The sequence below is a fragment of the Solenopsis invicta genome, chromosome 6, assembly GCF_016802725.1.
Source record: "Solenopsis invicta isolate M01_SB chromosome 6, UNIL_Sinv_3.0, whole genome shotgun sequence".
Taxonomy (NCBI): domain Eukaryota; kingdom Metazoa; phylum Arthropoda; class Insecta; order Hymenoptera; family Formicidae; genus Solenopsis; species Solenopsis invicta.
Genome location: NC_052669.1, coordinates 10,920,477 through 10,936,763, shown reverse-complemented (window position 1 = coordinate 10,936,763; position 16,287 = coordinate 10,920,477). Strand labels below are relative to the sequence as shown.

The 16,287-nt window shown below is 34.1% G+C and overlaps 2 protein-coding genes across 3 annotated transcripts; both read left to right on the top strand.

Moving 5' to 3' along the window:
* The first annotated feature begins 6,231 nt into the window (after positions 1 to 6,231).
* On the top strand, positions 6,232 to 9,813 carry LOC120358179 (odorant receptor 13a-like). The gene is made up of 6 exons (XM_039451300.1): positions 6,232 to 7,306; positions 8,656 to 8,781; positions 8,974 to 9,064; positions 9,149 to 9,285; positions 9,367 to 9,499; positions 9,572 to 9,813. The coding sequence occupies exons 1-6, from the start codon at positions 7,062 to 7,064 to the stop codon at positions 9,620 to 9,622; spliced, it is 783 nt and encodes a 260-aa protein (XP_039307234.1). The 5' UTR covers positions 6,232 to 7,061; the 3' UTR covers positions 9,623 to 9,813.
* On the top strand, positions 9,507 to 12,573 carry LOC120358178 (odorant receptor 13a-like). Of its 2 annotated transcripts, none has more exons than XM_039451295.1 (9): positions 9,507 to 10,417; positions 10,489 to 10,608; positions 10,793 to 10,910; positions 11,005 to 11,266; positions 11,349 to 11,468; positions 11,559 to 11,649; positions 11,807 to 11,943; positions 12,025 to 12,157; positions 12,231 to 12,573. In XM_039451295.1, exons 1-9 carry the CDS (start codon positions 10,274 to 10,276, stop codon positions 12,279 to 12,281), a joined length of 1,176 nt encoding a protein of 391 aa, XP_039307229.1. In that variant the 5' UTR covers positions 9,507 to 10,273; the 3' UTR covers positions 12,282 to 12,573. The 2 variants fall into 2 exon arrangements, with proteins under 2 accessions (XP_039307229.1, XP_039307230.1); XM_039451296.1 differs by having other exon boundaries at positions 9,825 to 10,417; positions 11,203 to 11,266.
* Positions 12,574 to 16,287: the final 3,714 nt, after the last annotated feature.

The window sequence follows — 16,287 nt, the reverse complement described above, 5'->3', positions numbered from 1 at the left end:
TTGAAGATTCAACTGTGCTTCTTGTTTAGCAGAAATATCTGCCAGCAATATGTCTTCTTCAGTGTCTGCTTCTTTACTTGCTGGCACAGTAAGATCGAAAATAAGCTCGTCCTGAGTGACTTTAGGTTTTAAATGGTAGAGATGAAGAGGCACAGAAGGAGGAACTTTTTGACTTATTTTTGGTTTCATGCCTAGAATTCTAGCTTCAGAAATAGCAAATGCTCTGGCCTCCTGAATTGACTTAATTATATCTTTATCACAAGGAAGTTCACATATTGGCAAAGTTGAGGGATTTGGTTTGTTTCTTGGAAAAACAACATCAGAGGACAGCTCTTGCATAAGGTGTAACTTAAGTTGGATTCTCTTGATTTTGTACAAGAGATCAAGCGTATCAAAGTTAACAACTGTGCTAAAAACAGTTGTAAAAGACCTCATAGCACGGAAGAATCCTTCACATGGTTGGGAACTGAACATCCATGGTAGGAAAAGCTCTGGTTTCTGTTCTTTTCGCAGTCTTCGGATTACAGCTACAAGTGCATGTGCATTAAGTTCTATACATAGATAGGTATACGTAGTCAAGAAATTTTTATTTGTGCTGTAACCATTTTCTTGAAGCCATCGCTTCCAGATGCGGAAAAAAATGCGCTTTTCCAAATGGCACTTATACGTTCAGAAGGAGTAAGGTTTTTTAGAAGATATGCATCAGAAATGTTTCTCATAACTTCTAGGTACATCTTCGTAGCTGCAGTGCCAGGTATATTGGATAATAGATGTGACACTCTTACTGACATAATTTTCTCTGCAGCATTGAAATTCATCTTGTCATCAGCTTTCAAATAAGACTCAACCAAACCGTGCTCTAGCTTGGATTTCTCCTGCATGAGTATTCTCAAATGCGTTGGAGAAACAACATGGCTACCCTATAGGCAAAACTATTGAAGGTTTTAGAAATCTTGTTTTCAGCTTGGTTATAATGTGCACGGTGTCTTGAATATAGGACGTCTTCTGGTCAATATCTTGAACAAACCAATCATACTACACAAGCGGATTGTCAACAATCACTGGGAAGGCATTTGACCTCATTCCACTCAACAGTCGTGTATCAGCGTCTGAGGAGAATCCAAGAATGTCAATTCCATGAACAGAGACCTCTCCCTTCATTTACTTCCACCGTTTCAAAACCACATCTGAATCAAATTTGTTGTTTGTTCCAAATACACACAAACAAAATGCAGGAGCTGTTGAAAAGAGAGGTTGGGCCATGATAACATAAGCGTAGTTCGATTTGGAACATGAATTAAAATAATCTTGAATAACATTGCTGGATGTAGCTTTGTAGTGGAACGTAATTGAAAGTCCTGTATAAGAGGGTGGGAGGAACAAAACCAACAATCGTGTTGGATGACACATCATACCTAATCCTGTTTAGAATTCGAGTTCCATCTTCGCTGATCATTACTGCTGGTGGGTAACCGCCATCTTCAAGATGCCTTTTTAGTTCTTTGAAACAAAATTCCCCTTCTATAACAGGCTGAGTGGCAGAATTAGTGACCTTGCTCAAAGTTGAAATTGAAGGAAGTCCGAGGTTTTTCTGCAAAACTTCATACAATCATCTACCGCCTACAAGGAATACAAGACTAGCAAGCTTGGGAACAATTTCTTCTTTGTACTTAAACCCATGGACACTTCTTGCATTTTCCGCTGCTGTTCTAACGAGAGCACTAAGAATTTTTGATGGTATGCTAGATAGGTGGTCTGTTTGCTTTTGCTCTACCAACTGTTCTGATAAATTCAATAAAGATTTCCAAAGTTCTGAATTTTCTGTCAACAGCTTCTCGTGATTATTTAAGCAGGGAAAAAATGATATGATGCAAGGATAATTTTGCGATACCCTCTCTAGAGATCGCTTATTTCTGGCAGCACGGGAATACTGTTCTAATTTCTACTTATTTGAATAAGGTTGGAGCTGAGATGACTTCACTTTGCACGGAGGTGTCCTGCTCCTTGGATGTCCCCGGAGAAACAAAATTTTCATTTTCATCGTCAGAAAGGAGGTTATAATTATGTTGCCTTCTTATTTTGGGATTCACAACATCATCAACATCAAATTCACCATCTTGAGGAACTGTAGATGAACACCCTGAATTTGAAACTAGGCTGTGAGACATTTCTGCATTTAAAGTGCCTGCAACTGGGCCTCTTTCAAGCATACTCTTGATGGTAATCTGTGGAGTTATTTTAACATTTCGACCGAATGAAAGCGTAAGCAATGCCGACGATAATTAGACAAGAGCCACCGTCCCTGATTAAAATATACATTTGAATGCTTTTTAGTTGCACACGAGGTTGCACAGTTTCCAACACTACATACAGGACAATTGATTGAAGCACTGGAAGGCCTTTCATTCTTATGTGCAATGGTGAAAACTGGTTTCTCTAAAACAGACTGATCACTCTCAACAAGATTCCTTAATCGATGGATTGATGACAAAATGGAAGCTGCTAACTTGTCTCTTTCACATTGATGGGCTGTGATTGCAGGGAATGCAGGCACAACAGACAATTGACGTGATGATTGTAATTTGGATACCTTATTCTTACTTCTTAATAAGATTTCCTGCTGATTGATTCTTTTCTTGCAAAAATCACTTACTTGCTGAAACATAATTTTATGGCCACTTGCTATTGTAAACAATTTTGGGCATTTAGCAAACATACCAAGGTAGCTTTCTTTACTTTCAGGAGGACAAACTGAATTGGCATATTCTGACACAACATTGCGTGCAAAAGTTTCTAGTTCTGGCAAATGTTCAGAAGCTTCAAAGCCTTTCATAGAATGATCATTGTTAAACCCTGTCATACGAGGTGTGTTCAAAAAGTATCGCGAATTTTGTGTTTTTTCAAAAATTATTTATTTATTCATGAATATCTATTTTGTCCCCTTCAAAGTAATCCCCATGAAATATTATACACTTGTGCCAACGGTTTTTCCAATCTTCGAAGCACTTCAAAAAATCATTTTTTTTTTATCTTGTTCAGCTCCTCCTTCGATGCCGTCTTTATCTCGTCAAGCGTAGCGTAACGTCGTCCTTTCATGGGCCTCTTCAGTTTAGGGAACAAGAAAAAGTCACAGGGGGCCAGATCTGGAGAATACGGTGGCTGCGGCATCATTAGTGTGTTGTTTTTGGCCAAAAAGTCGCGCACAAGCAACGATGTGTGAGCAGGGGCGTTATCGTGGTGCAAAAGCCAATTTTTGTTCTTCCACAAATCCGGGCGTTTCTGGCGGATTGCTTCGCGCAAATTGCGCATAACTTGCAGGTAATATTCCTTATTGACCGTTCTACCCTGTGGCAAGAACTCATGATGCACCACGCCCCTGCAATCGAAGAAAACTGTCAGCAAAACTTTCACATTCGACCGAACTTGGCGCGCTTTTTTCGGTCTTGGTTCGTGCGGCAGCTTCCATTGAGATGATTGAGCTTTGGTTTCCACGTCATAACCATAAACCCACGATTCGTCACCAGTTATGACCCTCTGGAGCAAATTTGGGTCGTCGCGGACAGAGTCCAACATCTCATTAGCAATGTTCATGCGATGCTGTTTTTGGTCGCAATTGAGCAATTTTGGTACGAATTTCGCGGCGACCCGTCTCATGCCCAAATCATTGATAAAAATCGAATGGCACGAGCCAATCGATATGTTTAGGTCCTCAGCAACTTCTCTAACGGTGATTCGACGATTGGCCAATACCATTTTCTCCACTTCATTAATTTTTTCGTCTGTTGTTGAAGTGCTCGGGCGTCCGGCACGCTCTTCGTCGTTCACATCTTCTCGGCCTTCTGAGAACATTTTGTACCACCGATAAACGTTGCTTCGGTCCAAGGTAGCTTCTCCGTATGCCACAGTCAACATTCGGAATGCATCCGCGCACTTAATTTCGTTTTTCACACAAAATTTGATACAGGTTCTTTGATCCATTTTTTTGAATAGGTAAAAATCGAAGACGATCCAAAACACGTGCAAGCAAAGCAGCTGTCAACAATTAAGTGAACATTCAAAATGGCCGAGCTTGTCGGCATAAGTGAGAGACATGAGTACCAACATAACGCCACAAAAAGATCGAAATTCGAATATACGTAACCCGCGAAAATTCAAAATTCGCGATACTTTTTGAACACACCTCGTATTTAACAGATTCTTAGTACATAGGTAATATTACACCTGTTTCCTCTTCTATGACTTCCCAAAAGTCCTTGCTAGTCTTCTCCACCTCTTTTACTTCCCCCTGATCGTTTCTTTGCTCGATCAGCTTCTCTTGCTGGTTTTCTCTTTCATCCTGAATCCTGTGTTGTTCCAAGCTCTTCTCTACAGTTATATTCTCAGCCATCTTGTGCTTTTTGTTTATTGTAAAAACTATAAATAAGAATGTAAGTGGGATGTGTCTATTAATTCAATTAATTAATTTTATAAAATAAATTGTTTTAATGCCTTCATAAAAAATCTACATTGCACAGAAACTAATAAATTTTTTAATCTAACACAGTGCTTACATTTTATTAAACATTTTTATAATATATTTTATAATTAACAAGAGGGGGGGGGGTTAAATATACATTGCACAATCAAGTGTAGTAAATGTGCCACTGATGTAATTATTAATAAACATTTCAAATTTCGTGCACATTTCTATCACAGCGCATGCACAGTTCATTACAATACGCCGAGATGACAAATATCCTAACCTGTACAATCGTCAACTTTAGTGCTTGATATCTCGGTTCGCGAGGCAGTCCGACACATTTTCCTGCCAGATTCGTTCATTTTGAGTGAAAATGCATCGAATGAGCCTAAGTTCGTCAAAATCGGAGGTGGAGGGGGGTATTCTGAACAATTACCGTATTCTGTATCACTGCGTCCATTGTTCTAAAAATTACTCACCACGAACGATCTCAAGTCAAACTACCAAACGCTTTGGCTTACACAACTCACAACTGCTCACAACGCCTCACGCTTGCTACGCTGCTGAAAGCGTGGTGCCGCTCGCGCTGAACGTAGTGAACGTTTGCTTCCGTGTCAGCAAAGCGCGTTGGCGGCACAAAAGTCTTGCAGCGTTTTGCAGGGCGCGCAAAATAAACGTTTTACCCACTGAGTCCAAAAAGATTTCGCAGGATAACGAAAAAAATTTGTGAAAGATTTCATAGAACTTTACTCGGATTTTAGTCGGATTTCAATGATTTCAATCGAATTTCAAAGAATTTTAGTCGGATTTCAGGAGATTTCAACCAAATGTCAAAGATTTCAGTCAAATTTTAAGGATTTCAGCACGTTTTCAAGGATTTCGTGGATTTCAGTCGGATTTCAGCCGGATTTCATGGTGGCCTGTACACCGGATTTCAATAGTTGTGAACCCCTCGTATTATTATTTTTTGCGTACGTGGCGGAAGCGGAGTAGAGCGGAGCGGAAGAAACTTGAAAAGTCAGCATTATCAACACGCTGCGTGGACATTGCAACCACATTGCAGTCAATCGAGCAACCATCCCTCTCTACTTTATCCCTATACTGCAATTAGTGTCAAGGGAATAAATGCATGCCCTACCTGCTCTAACCACATGCTGTGTACACGTGTGTCGATTATTGCAGGGAAATGCGACATTACTTGGCAAAGCGATATGAGGGACAACTGAGTCATATGAGACGTTTGACAGTTGATCGTACGGCACGGCACGGCAGTCTTACGTGGAAGCCAACGGAAGCGAGAAGCGAGTTTGTAAAGCGAGTTGATTGACGACCGGCCAACGCGCGCGCAGAATATCTCTGAAAGTCATGGAAGTTATAGCTATTTCCAGCCATTATTATGATATCGTTTATAAAATATCATCTCTCACTGGCATGTGGCCGTATCTAGAGTCTAGGACAAGAATATTTCGTATGGCCTTGTTAACTATAATCTTGTTAACTCTCCTGATACCGCAGGTAATTGTCAATGGTTATTATCACTCGTCGCACGTATGACAAATGAAAGAAGTGTTTTTTTGTTGGAAAAATTTTAATGCTTGTGATATTTCACTCTCAGATAGCGTATCAATTTATGTGCAAGAAAAACTTGCATTGCACCTTCCAGGCAATGACAGCCTATTTACTCTGTATCGTGATTTTAATAAAGATGTACACCTTTCAATTCAACGTTGATACAGAACGTTTTATATAACATACACATATACATATATACATATACACGTTTCACGATTAAATTTTCCAAAATATATCTGATTAAAGATGACGATTGCAAATTAACTAAAACTGTCAACAAAAAAACAATTAATTAAAGATTTTTAATTTGTAAATTTTGTAAGGAAAACTATAATAGAAACATGGAATAATACTGATTAGTATCAATAATATTGAATTAGTAATATCAACAATTATTTACATCAATTAATATTTCTACAAGCTGATGAGATTATTTCTATCTCGTGCCATGATCCATTCATTTGTAGAACTGTAAACTGATGTAAATATTGCATTCTCTTCACACTCTATGTCCCAATCTTTAACCCCATCGCACGCATGCACGCACACGCATACAGTGATACTGAAACACGAAAATCTAAAAATTTGGTAGTCATTGTCAATATTCTTCAATTCTGCATCAATCCATGCATCAATATTAGCAAATAATGACACACGATCAATAATATTAGCAGTCTTTGTTGGTACCGACAGTATTATTGATTGCGACCCGTAAGATCTTTATAAAATATATTATAAGATTATCGATCGATGCCAGATTAAAGACCTCACTCGACACTTGTTCTGCGATTGGAAAGAATTAAATACTTACGAAGAATATGAAATTATGAAGTCGTACGCCGCAAACAGTAGACGATTCTCCTTGATATATTTCGGTGAGACGAGATCGAGACGAGATAAGTTATAGATCGTCCGAATTTAATCGACCGATCTATTTATATCTCAGTCGTAATTGTTTCTATTTTCGAGATCATAATTAATATAACGTATCTCGCTAATATCGTACATTGCAGTATACTGCTCTGCAGGGATGATTACGTTTACGTCCATGTCTCTTATACCGCATATCCTCGATATTGTATCATCTCTCAACGAGTCCCGGCCTATATTACCGCCATATCGAGGATACTATTTTGTCGATATGCGAGAATATTTCTTTGAAATATTCTGGCATTCCGTCGTGGCCTGGCAAATTGTTATGGTTGGTATAATTTCCCACGACTGCTTGTTTGTAACGTTTGTCGAACATGTTTGCAGCAAGTTTGCTATAACTGGGTAAGGAGAATAATTATCGCGCACACATATGTTATTGCATCATTCTATTTTTATTATTCATTAAGGGGGGAAGGTCATGTAATCAGCCGAAAGAAAGCTGATTTTCATGATTTTTTTTGCGGCACAAGACTTTTAATAAACTGTTCATAACTTTTCTCACATATTTCTTATAATTTGTAGATGTAGAAAAAATTTGTTAAATCAAATTAGTTCAAATACAGCGGCGTAATGATGCTCGCTCTCCAAATCCTGCTTTTTGAAGAGGTTAAATGGCGTGCAATGTAGCATTTTTATCTCATCTTAAAATAAAAAAATCAAACGAATCTGTCTTTTTAATAAAATTACACACCAGAAAAACCTAAATTCGATAGTAAAAAGTACAAAAATAAAAATTCTACGCAGTTTTAAAGAAAATGTCAAATTTTCGCATAAAATTTTCATTTTTATCATGTGAAAATATAATTTGGAGAGTTATTCTTGCAAGTTTTATAGGTAGTTGCGGTGGAGAATTTAATGAAAAATAAACATACATCGTCTCAGCTATATTAATCGAATATTTTTTAAGTTATATTGCACGCTATTTCAAAAAATGTAGTTTTGAGAAAAACACGTTTAAAGTTTAAAACGCGCGTAACTATCTATTGGACGTGCACCCAAAGAAAAGATTCTTCGAATCAAAGAAAATTTGTTTGCATAAAACAAATTTGTGCATTGTTATACGGTCAAACAAAAGTTTCTTTGATGTAAAGAAATTTCTTGGTTATTTCTTTTTATTAAAATCAAAGAAATAATTTAGCTGGGCAACGAAAATCTTTTTTTAAATGAAAGAAATATATTTTTAAATAAAAAACAAGAAAATTATTTCTTATAATTCCATCAGTATTTCTTTGAATTAAAAAGTTATGTATTTCAATTAAATAAATAATTTAAACAAATAATTTATTTACTTTAGTAAAAGCTAATACCGTCATTTCTTGAAATCAAATAAATTTTTATTTTTCTCAAAAGTATTTTCACTTTAACTTAAAAAAATATACAGGTATGTGAAGAAAAAATTTCTTAATTTTAATCATAATTTTTCTCTTGGTTTAATGAACTTGTCTGTAGGATCGTTAATATGTCGATTTCCAATATGAAGACTTGAAATTTGAATTTTTGAAATGTTTTAGTACGTATATATGCAATAATAAAAATTGATTTTTACATGACCTTTCCCTCTTAAATAATGAGGATTGAATGATGACGCAATAGCGCGCCAACATATGTATAACGCGTTCTGAAATTACACGTTCATCTCGTAAAATGTACTTGAAATTTTATAAAGCTCATATCGTCCAAACTATTTACAGATTTCACTACAAACATTTATTTCAAGATTGTAGAAATAAAATGAAAAGTACACCATCGATGAATCCTGACGCGACAGATTTCAAGAGAGTAGCGTTCCTCGTACGTAAACATCGGGAAGCATTAGAGTAAGTGCACTGAATAGTGAAAAAGAGATAAAATTTTCTTCTTTGAGAGAGAGAAAGAGAGAAAGAGAGAGAGAGAGAATAGTGCAAGATGAAACATAACTCATGTAACTCACTTGCATGGATGCATGTAAATGGATAAATGTACAAACGAAACTCTTGGATAGAGAAAATTTCATTTATCGTTTGTCACAGACTCGCGCAATTGCTCGAAGATACGTTTACCATACCTTTAGCTATGCAGATATTTATAGCAACGATAGGGATGAGCATTACTTTGCTACAAGTACGTCCAATAATTTATATAAAACTCGACGCTCATCGACTCTGCACAAAATTCAACTATTAAAAACAATTTTTCGTCCTGTAGATTACGGAGAAAACTAGCGATAACTTGGAAGCAATGAGGTACGTGTTTTATGTCGGTGGTCAATTGATTCATTTGTTCTTTCTTAGCTTCGAAGGACAAAGGTTGATAGATCACAGCCTTCAGATACGCAATAAGATGTACGTAACAAAAATGTAATCTAGATATACTCAATTACATAACATTATTTTGAATAATTCTGCATCTAGAAAATGTCGCAGGTACAGCAGCTGCTGGTACAAAGCATCCACGAGATTACAAAAGATGATCATGCTGGTGATGATGAAAAGTCTTCACCCGAGTTTTTTAAGCGCTGGTAAAATTTACATTTTCTCCTTACAAAGTTTCACATCGGTATGAAGCAATTATTATATTGTTTCAAAGCTTTTTTTCCAACACTTTTTTAATGATGTCCTTGCTTTAAAGGTTCTGCAAACCTCAATGTCATACTTTACAGTATTTGCGTCCTTTCAATAGCTTATACTTCCTGTATCCAGCAATTGAGCAACGACAACAAAAGCGATCGAAAACAATATGCGTGTGTGTCATTGCAACACGTTTACTATAATATATAAAAATATACTTTTGTTAATCATATATGTAACGTTTATAAATTACATAACTAGTATATATCAAGTTGTAGTAAAGGTAAGAGTATCATTGTTAAACATAGATCTTACTTGCTTCGAACATCAAGAGGTTGCTTCCGGAATTGCCCCGTGAGAAAAAAGACACTCTATATCGATCGATAAGTTTCATTCGGAGAGAATTTGCTAAATGATACGTCTGTCAATGAGACTTTGTGCATCTCTCTCTTTCTCTCTCTCTCTTTCTACTCACGTTACATTTAATGTCAAAGGAATAAATTCTACTATCGTATGCGTACGTGGACTACGCGTCATGTTTCGAGAAAATGTCGTAGCGCGATAAGTGTGGAAAAACGCAGTTGTGGCACTAGAATACAGCATTTGCATTATATATGACCTGCCAGGAGAAGATCTTAAACTCTCTTATAATCTCTCTTAATTTCATAAAAGAATAGTCTTGAACTTTAGGTGAAATAAAAATCTGAAATGTGTGAGTTACCTAGACAAAGTCAGAGACGAAAGATTACCTGTGACTAAAACTATGAATACCAACTGGAATCATTATTACAGTCTCGTTAAGAAACTATCATTGTTGTGTGGACAGTGGCCTTATCAGAAACCAGTAACGAGATTATTTTGTTTGATCTTGATGACTTTGAGTACATTATCTATGATTATTCCACAGGTAATTGTTAATTTTCTTGAGAAAAGAAAAGAGAGTTTAGCGAGAGATATTTTTAATATTTAAATGTTTAGATAGCTAAATTTGTTACATGCGACGGAAATTTGCAATGTATCTTACAAACCATGTCGGCCTATTTGTTGACAACCATTACGTTGGTGAAGCTGTATACATGTTACTTTAACAGATGTAAAGTATGTAAACTTATTCATTTTTCGTGGCCCGTGGCGTTTGTATTATACCTGAGAGAAAATATATAATTTAAATCATAATGTTATTATACGCGCGTGCGTGTGTATATATTTGTGTCGTATTGTATGTAGAACGTATTAGACAATGAAGAATTTAAAGATTTACTATTAATCGTTGGACTCTTAGATGAAAGTTCTCATTGATCAGTTATTCGTCGACTGGGACGAATTGGAAACACCAGAAGAATATGAAATTCTAAAAAAGTATGCCAGCAACGGCAGGAGATATTCTTTGGGATATTCGTGTAAGAATAAACCATGCATCTTCACGTTGAGCTGTTTTGGTCACAAAATTATTTATCTATCGTTGGTCAAACGCTTCATCTGTGTGCGTTGCAGTGTATTACTATTTCGGCGTGTATGTATTCGTATCCATGTCCCTCGTACCACAAGTGTTGGATGTTGTTTCACCTCTCAACCAATCTCGTCCTATACTGCCAGTTTATCCAGGGTATTACTTTATTGACGAGAGAAAATATTTCTTTTATATTTACACGCATGCCATGATGGCCTGGGAAATTGCTGTGACTGTGATAGTCTCCCACGATTGCATGCTCTTGATTTACATTGAACATGTCTGCAGTATTTTCACACTTGTCGGGTAAGAACAAAAACAGCATAGTGTCTTTAGTGTCTTGTTATTAACAAAATTAATGAATCATTGTGAATACTCGTATTTGCAGATTTCGGTTCGAGCAATTAATATATAATGATGCTATGAAAATTTTACATTCTCATACAAGTGACGCGTACCTGCGCAAACACATTGCCTTCTCTGTGTATACGCACCGAAAAGCTTTAAAGTGAGTCCTGCTCTGTCCCATCCATGTAGAGGGAGAGAAAGAGATATTTCACAATTGGTATTGTTATTGTATCTCTCACTGTTATCACAGATTCGCCCAATTGATCGGAGATACGTTTTCGTTAACCCTGACTATACAACTAGCGCTAAATACAGTAATGATCAGTATTACATTGTTACAAGTATGTTATTGCTATATTTTTATTTTCATTTCGAGCTTCTATCGAACATATGTGTATTGAAGATTTGTGAGATTGCAGATAATCTACAAATACTTTTTAAAATGATATTAAGTACATAAACCGCGATGAATTAAAATATACTTTTCATATTTTGAAGGTCACGCAGCAGCAGGCCGACATTTTACAACTCATAAGGTATGTGATGTATGTCGTTGGCCAATTGGTCCATCTATTTTGCCTCAGTTTTGAAGGACAAAAATTAATAGATCACAGTCTTCAAACCCGTGATAAAATGTAAGAGACAAATAAATTTGTGATGATTACTTTATATATGAAATTTAATTAACGCATGTATCTCACTCTCAAACGTTGCAGCTATAATAGTCTTTGGTACGAAACACCGCCCAAGTCACAAAAAATGCTTCTGTTTGTGATGCAAAAGAGTCTTCAACCTATTTTCTTAAGCGCTAGCAAGATTTACATTTTCTCAATGGAAAACTTTACGATGGTAAAGATTATAATACACGTACATTGTTATTGTTAAAATAATAGTTTACATGTTACACATAACGTGTTTTAAGATCATGCAAACTTCAATGTCATACTTCACCGTCCTCTCGTCTTTGGAATAATTAAGCAACGATCAGTGTCCAAATATCAGACTTCTGGCATCCAGACTCTATATCGGCAAGGATCATAATTTTTAAGTAACATCAAGGCAAGTTTATTACCTATTTGCATGTAAGTAACATATTGAAACAATTGTAGCAAATTTTTTGCTTGCCTCCTCTGTGTATTTGTATTTGTAGTATTTGAAATCGAAGCAAAAGTTGCAACGTAAAAAAATATTCGTAACTCCAAAATGTTTTGTGTTATGTAAAAATAAGAATATACAGGGTGATTCAGAACGACCCATGTGTCCCTGTAAAGACGTTTTCTTGAATAAATTCTGAGACGATTTTTCCTGTACGAAAATTTTGTCCAACGCTTACTTTTTGAATAATAAGAGGATAAAGTTAGCGAATCACGGGCCGTGTACACATGGTAGACAAAGGCGGCGCAACTCACCGACCGACGCGGGTAAGCGCCCGCGTCGGTCGGTGAGTTGCGCCGCCTTTGTCTACCATGTGTACACGGCCCGTGATTCGCTAACTTTATCCTCTTATTATTCAAAAAGTAAGCGTTGGACAAAATTTTCGTACAGGAAAAATCGTCTCAGAATTTATTCAAGAACACGTCTTTACAGGGACACATGGGTCGTTCTGAATCACCCTGTATATAATAATCGTTTTAGTTAGAAGTAGGTTTAATAATTTAGAAAAACTGTAACATAGTTACACGGATATATTTATAATTAACAAGGCACACTCAAGTTACATTCATTAGTTGTTACGTCACAAAAACAGATGTGAGATAAAATTGTTTTTCTCTTACGATTATCTGCTAGCTCTGTCTAAAGTAGTTTGTGTAGTAAGTGATATTTAATTCGTCAAAGATGATTAACTTAAATATGTAAACGAATTCTTTGTTGTCACTTGCTTAGAATAAAATTATATACAATAAAGTCTACGTTAAACGTTCTCTCGTCAAAGTTCCTAGAAAGAAAGAATAAAAAAGATAAAAGATAATGTCATCATACTTAATCGATATATGGATGCAAAACAATACATTTTTATTTTTCTATACATATATTCATTCTTTATCTCCATATGTTTTTAAATAAAATAAGTATCTAGTTGGATTGCATCATTTTAATTTCAAAATTTAAGTCTAATTTACTTGAAAAAAGTTTACCACTATTAACATAGATGTAATTTCCATAAATAATATTAAATTATTTTAAAGGGAAATTTGGTTTTTCAGATAAAAAAACATCAATTTTTTATAACGAAATATTTTAGTTTAACATCTCAAGAATATCTCCAGAAAATTTCATTTTGAAATTTGTAAAACTTCCGAAGTTATGAGTCGGTCTTAAAGAGAGAATTCAGTTTCTTTTTGGTTAAAAAACGTAGTAGAATTTAGGAATTTTTTTTCAGAAATTAACTATTTAATTAATTTGAAATTTGCACCATGTTTTAAGAACGTACAGTTTTTTTTTTGTTAAATTTTAATTATAAATAGAGAAGTTATATTGAATATCACAGTGCGCAAAGTTCTTTATCTACTGCATCTACTGTGCCCGATATTGATCTTCCAAATAATTGCAGCTTATTTAGCAATCGAAATTTTTAATGAAGGTTTTTAAGGCTGTCCTTAAAACTATGACAACAATAGGAATAGTTATAGAAAAAAAAGCCAAAATATATTTTGAAGAGCGAGATCAATACCGGCTTGAAAGATCAACGCGACGAAGCCTCGAGGCTACAAAAGAAGCTCAGACAAAGCGTAGAAGCAAACAAATGGTTCAAAACGTCTTCTACGAAGAAGAGGAAGAACTACTGTATGGCCCTGGAATAGCTGAGTAACAGAAAAATTATGTAAGTATTTGATATACTTTTTATGTTTATAAACTATATACTTGATATACGTTTATAAACTAAACTTAAAACTTTAAACACTGTTTTCTCGAAACAGTATTTTTGTAAATAGTGTGCATGATATTTTTGTAACTATTGAAACGATTTCTTTTTACTTGGTTTGCATATTCAGTAAATATTACTTTATCGTTTGATGAACCAGAATATTGATAATTAAGTTACATATTATTTTTTTACATAATAAATATGGACAAATTTTGATAGTAAAATCTATAATTTTGAGCAGAATAAGGCCTAGTACTAAATAAGGCCGACTTTTAAATTTATCATTTAAAAACGCTCTTTATGTTTGAAATATATGCTTAAAAGATATGTCATAGGAAGTAGATAAAGAGGGACAAGGAAATTAATACCGGTACCAACACGTTTATTCAGTGCAATAAAAGCTTGTAACAAAGTAGGTAAATCAGCCGTTTTTATAAAAATTTGTTGTAAATTTAATAAGTATACATTATTTTATGATTTATTACAACACATTATAATATTATTCAACTTTGTAACTACAGAAAAAAAACAAATATATATATATATATATATATATATATATATATCGATTTTTTGAAATAAGTATAATATTTTACAAATAATGCATTATTAAATAAGGCCCACTTATACATTTATTGTTATAGCCCTTATGTATGTGGCTTGCAGCAGAGAATAACAATTTTCAATGACGCTAACTTTCCATAAGCTAAGATTGCATTAAAATAGTCAGAATTTCTTAAAGTTAAAATATTAGTTATAGACAAAATTGAAAATAATTATGATGTTTTACAGGAAAATAGATCTTAAAAAATTTCATATTTATAATTAATAATCATTTTAATAGTGAGTTGGAAAATAATGTTTAATTCCTTTGTTATTTTCAATTTATTTTTAATTTGGGTCTTATTAAAAGCACAAGAATTTAATATGGCCCAATTTCAGAGCTTAAAAACATGTCTTTTTTATTTATTTAAAAATGTTTTATATAAAAGATAATTTTATTTTGGCGAATGGTTGAAATAAATATTTTATTCTCACTTAGTTTATTTCAATATCTTTGTAAATACAATTTATAAAACATAGAATAAGTTAGGTGGGCCTTATTTGGCTCGGGTACCTTAGTTTTGATTTGAAAATTAATAACTTCCGCAACAATTTTTTTTTAGTTTTTGTTCATCAAATTGAAACTACATATGTATAAAATAAAAAACGTCGTTTTATTTTTCTGTGTTAGATTACCTGGAAGATCAATACCGTATATACCAGTAGATAAAGAACTTTGCGCAGCGTGATATTCAATCATATATAACTTCTCTATTTATAATTAAAAATTAGCAAAAAACAACTGTACGTTCTTAAAATATGGATAAGAACATGGTGCAAATTTCAAATTAATTGTATAGTTAATTTCTGAAAAAAATTTCTAAATTTTACTATATTTTTGGCCAAAAAGACCGAATTCCCCCTCTTAAAGACAAAAATTCCAACATTTTTTTTAACTCTTAAATACACCGAATCCCGTAAAATACGTAAACATATTTGCGGGTCTGGGAGACTTTTTCAACTTTGAAAAGTTATAACTTTAGTTCCAATCGATATTTTTCAATAATCTTTTTTTTATAAAAAAGTTCAGAATCTCAGAAATGTGACTGACTAATCGGCATTGTCAAAAAATGATTTATTATTAAATTATAAAAGAAAAACCATTAAGCAAAAATGAGAAATTGTATAAAAATACACTATTTCTCTAAAAAATCATATTTTCGTAACAAAAAACTTTTAAAGATTTTTGAATACAGCTTTTTAAAGCTAAAGAGTCATACTTTCAAAAAAAAATATTATGACATTGCCATTCCTTTTAAAAAGTATAATCATATAAGTATAATCATATAAGAAGAATATAGGAAGTATTTTTGGGTGTCTAAAAATCCACTTTTGTTAAAAAAATTATATTTTTGCAACAAAAAACTTTTAAAGACTTTATAATACGGCGTGTTAAAGCTAAAGAGTCATAAAAAAAAAAATTATGTCACTGCCATTTCTATTAAAAATCATACTTATGTAAGAAGGCGAATATGAGGTATTTTTTATTAACTCAAGGTGTTTAAAATTG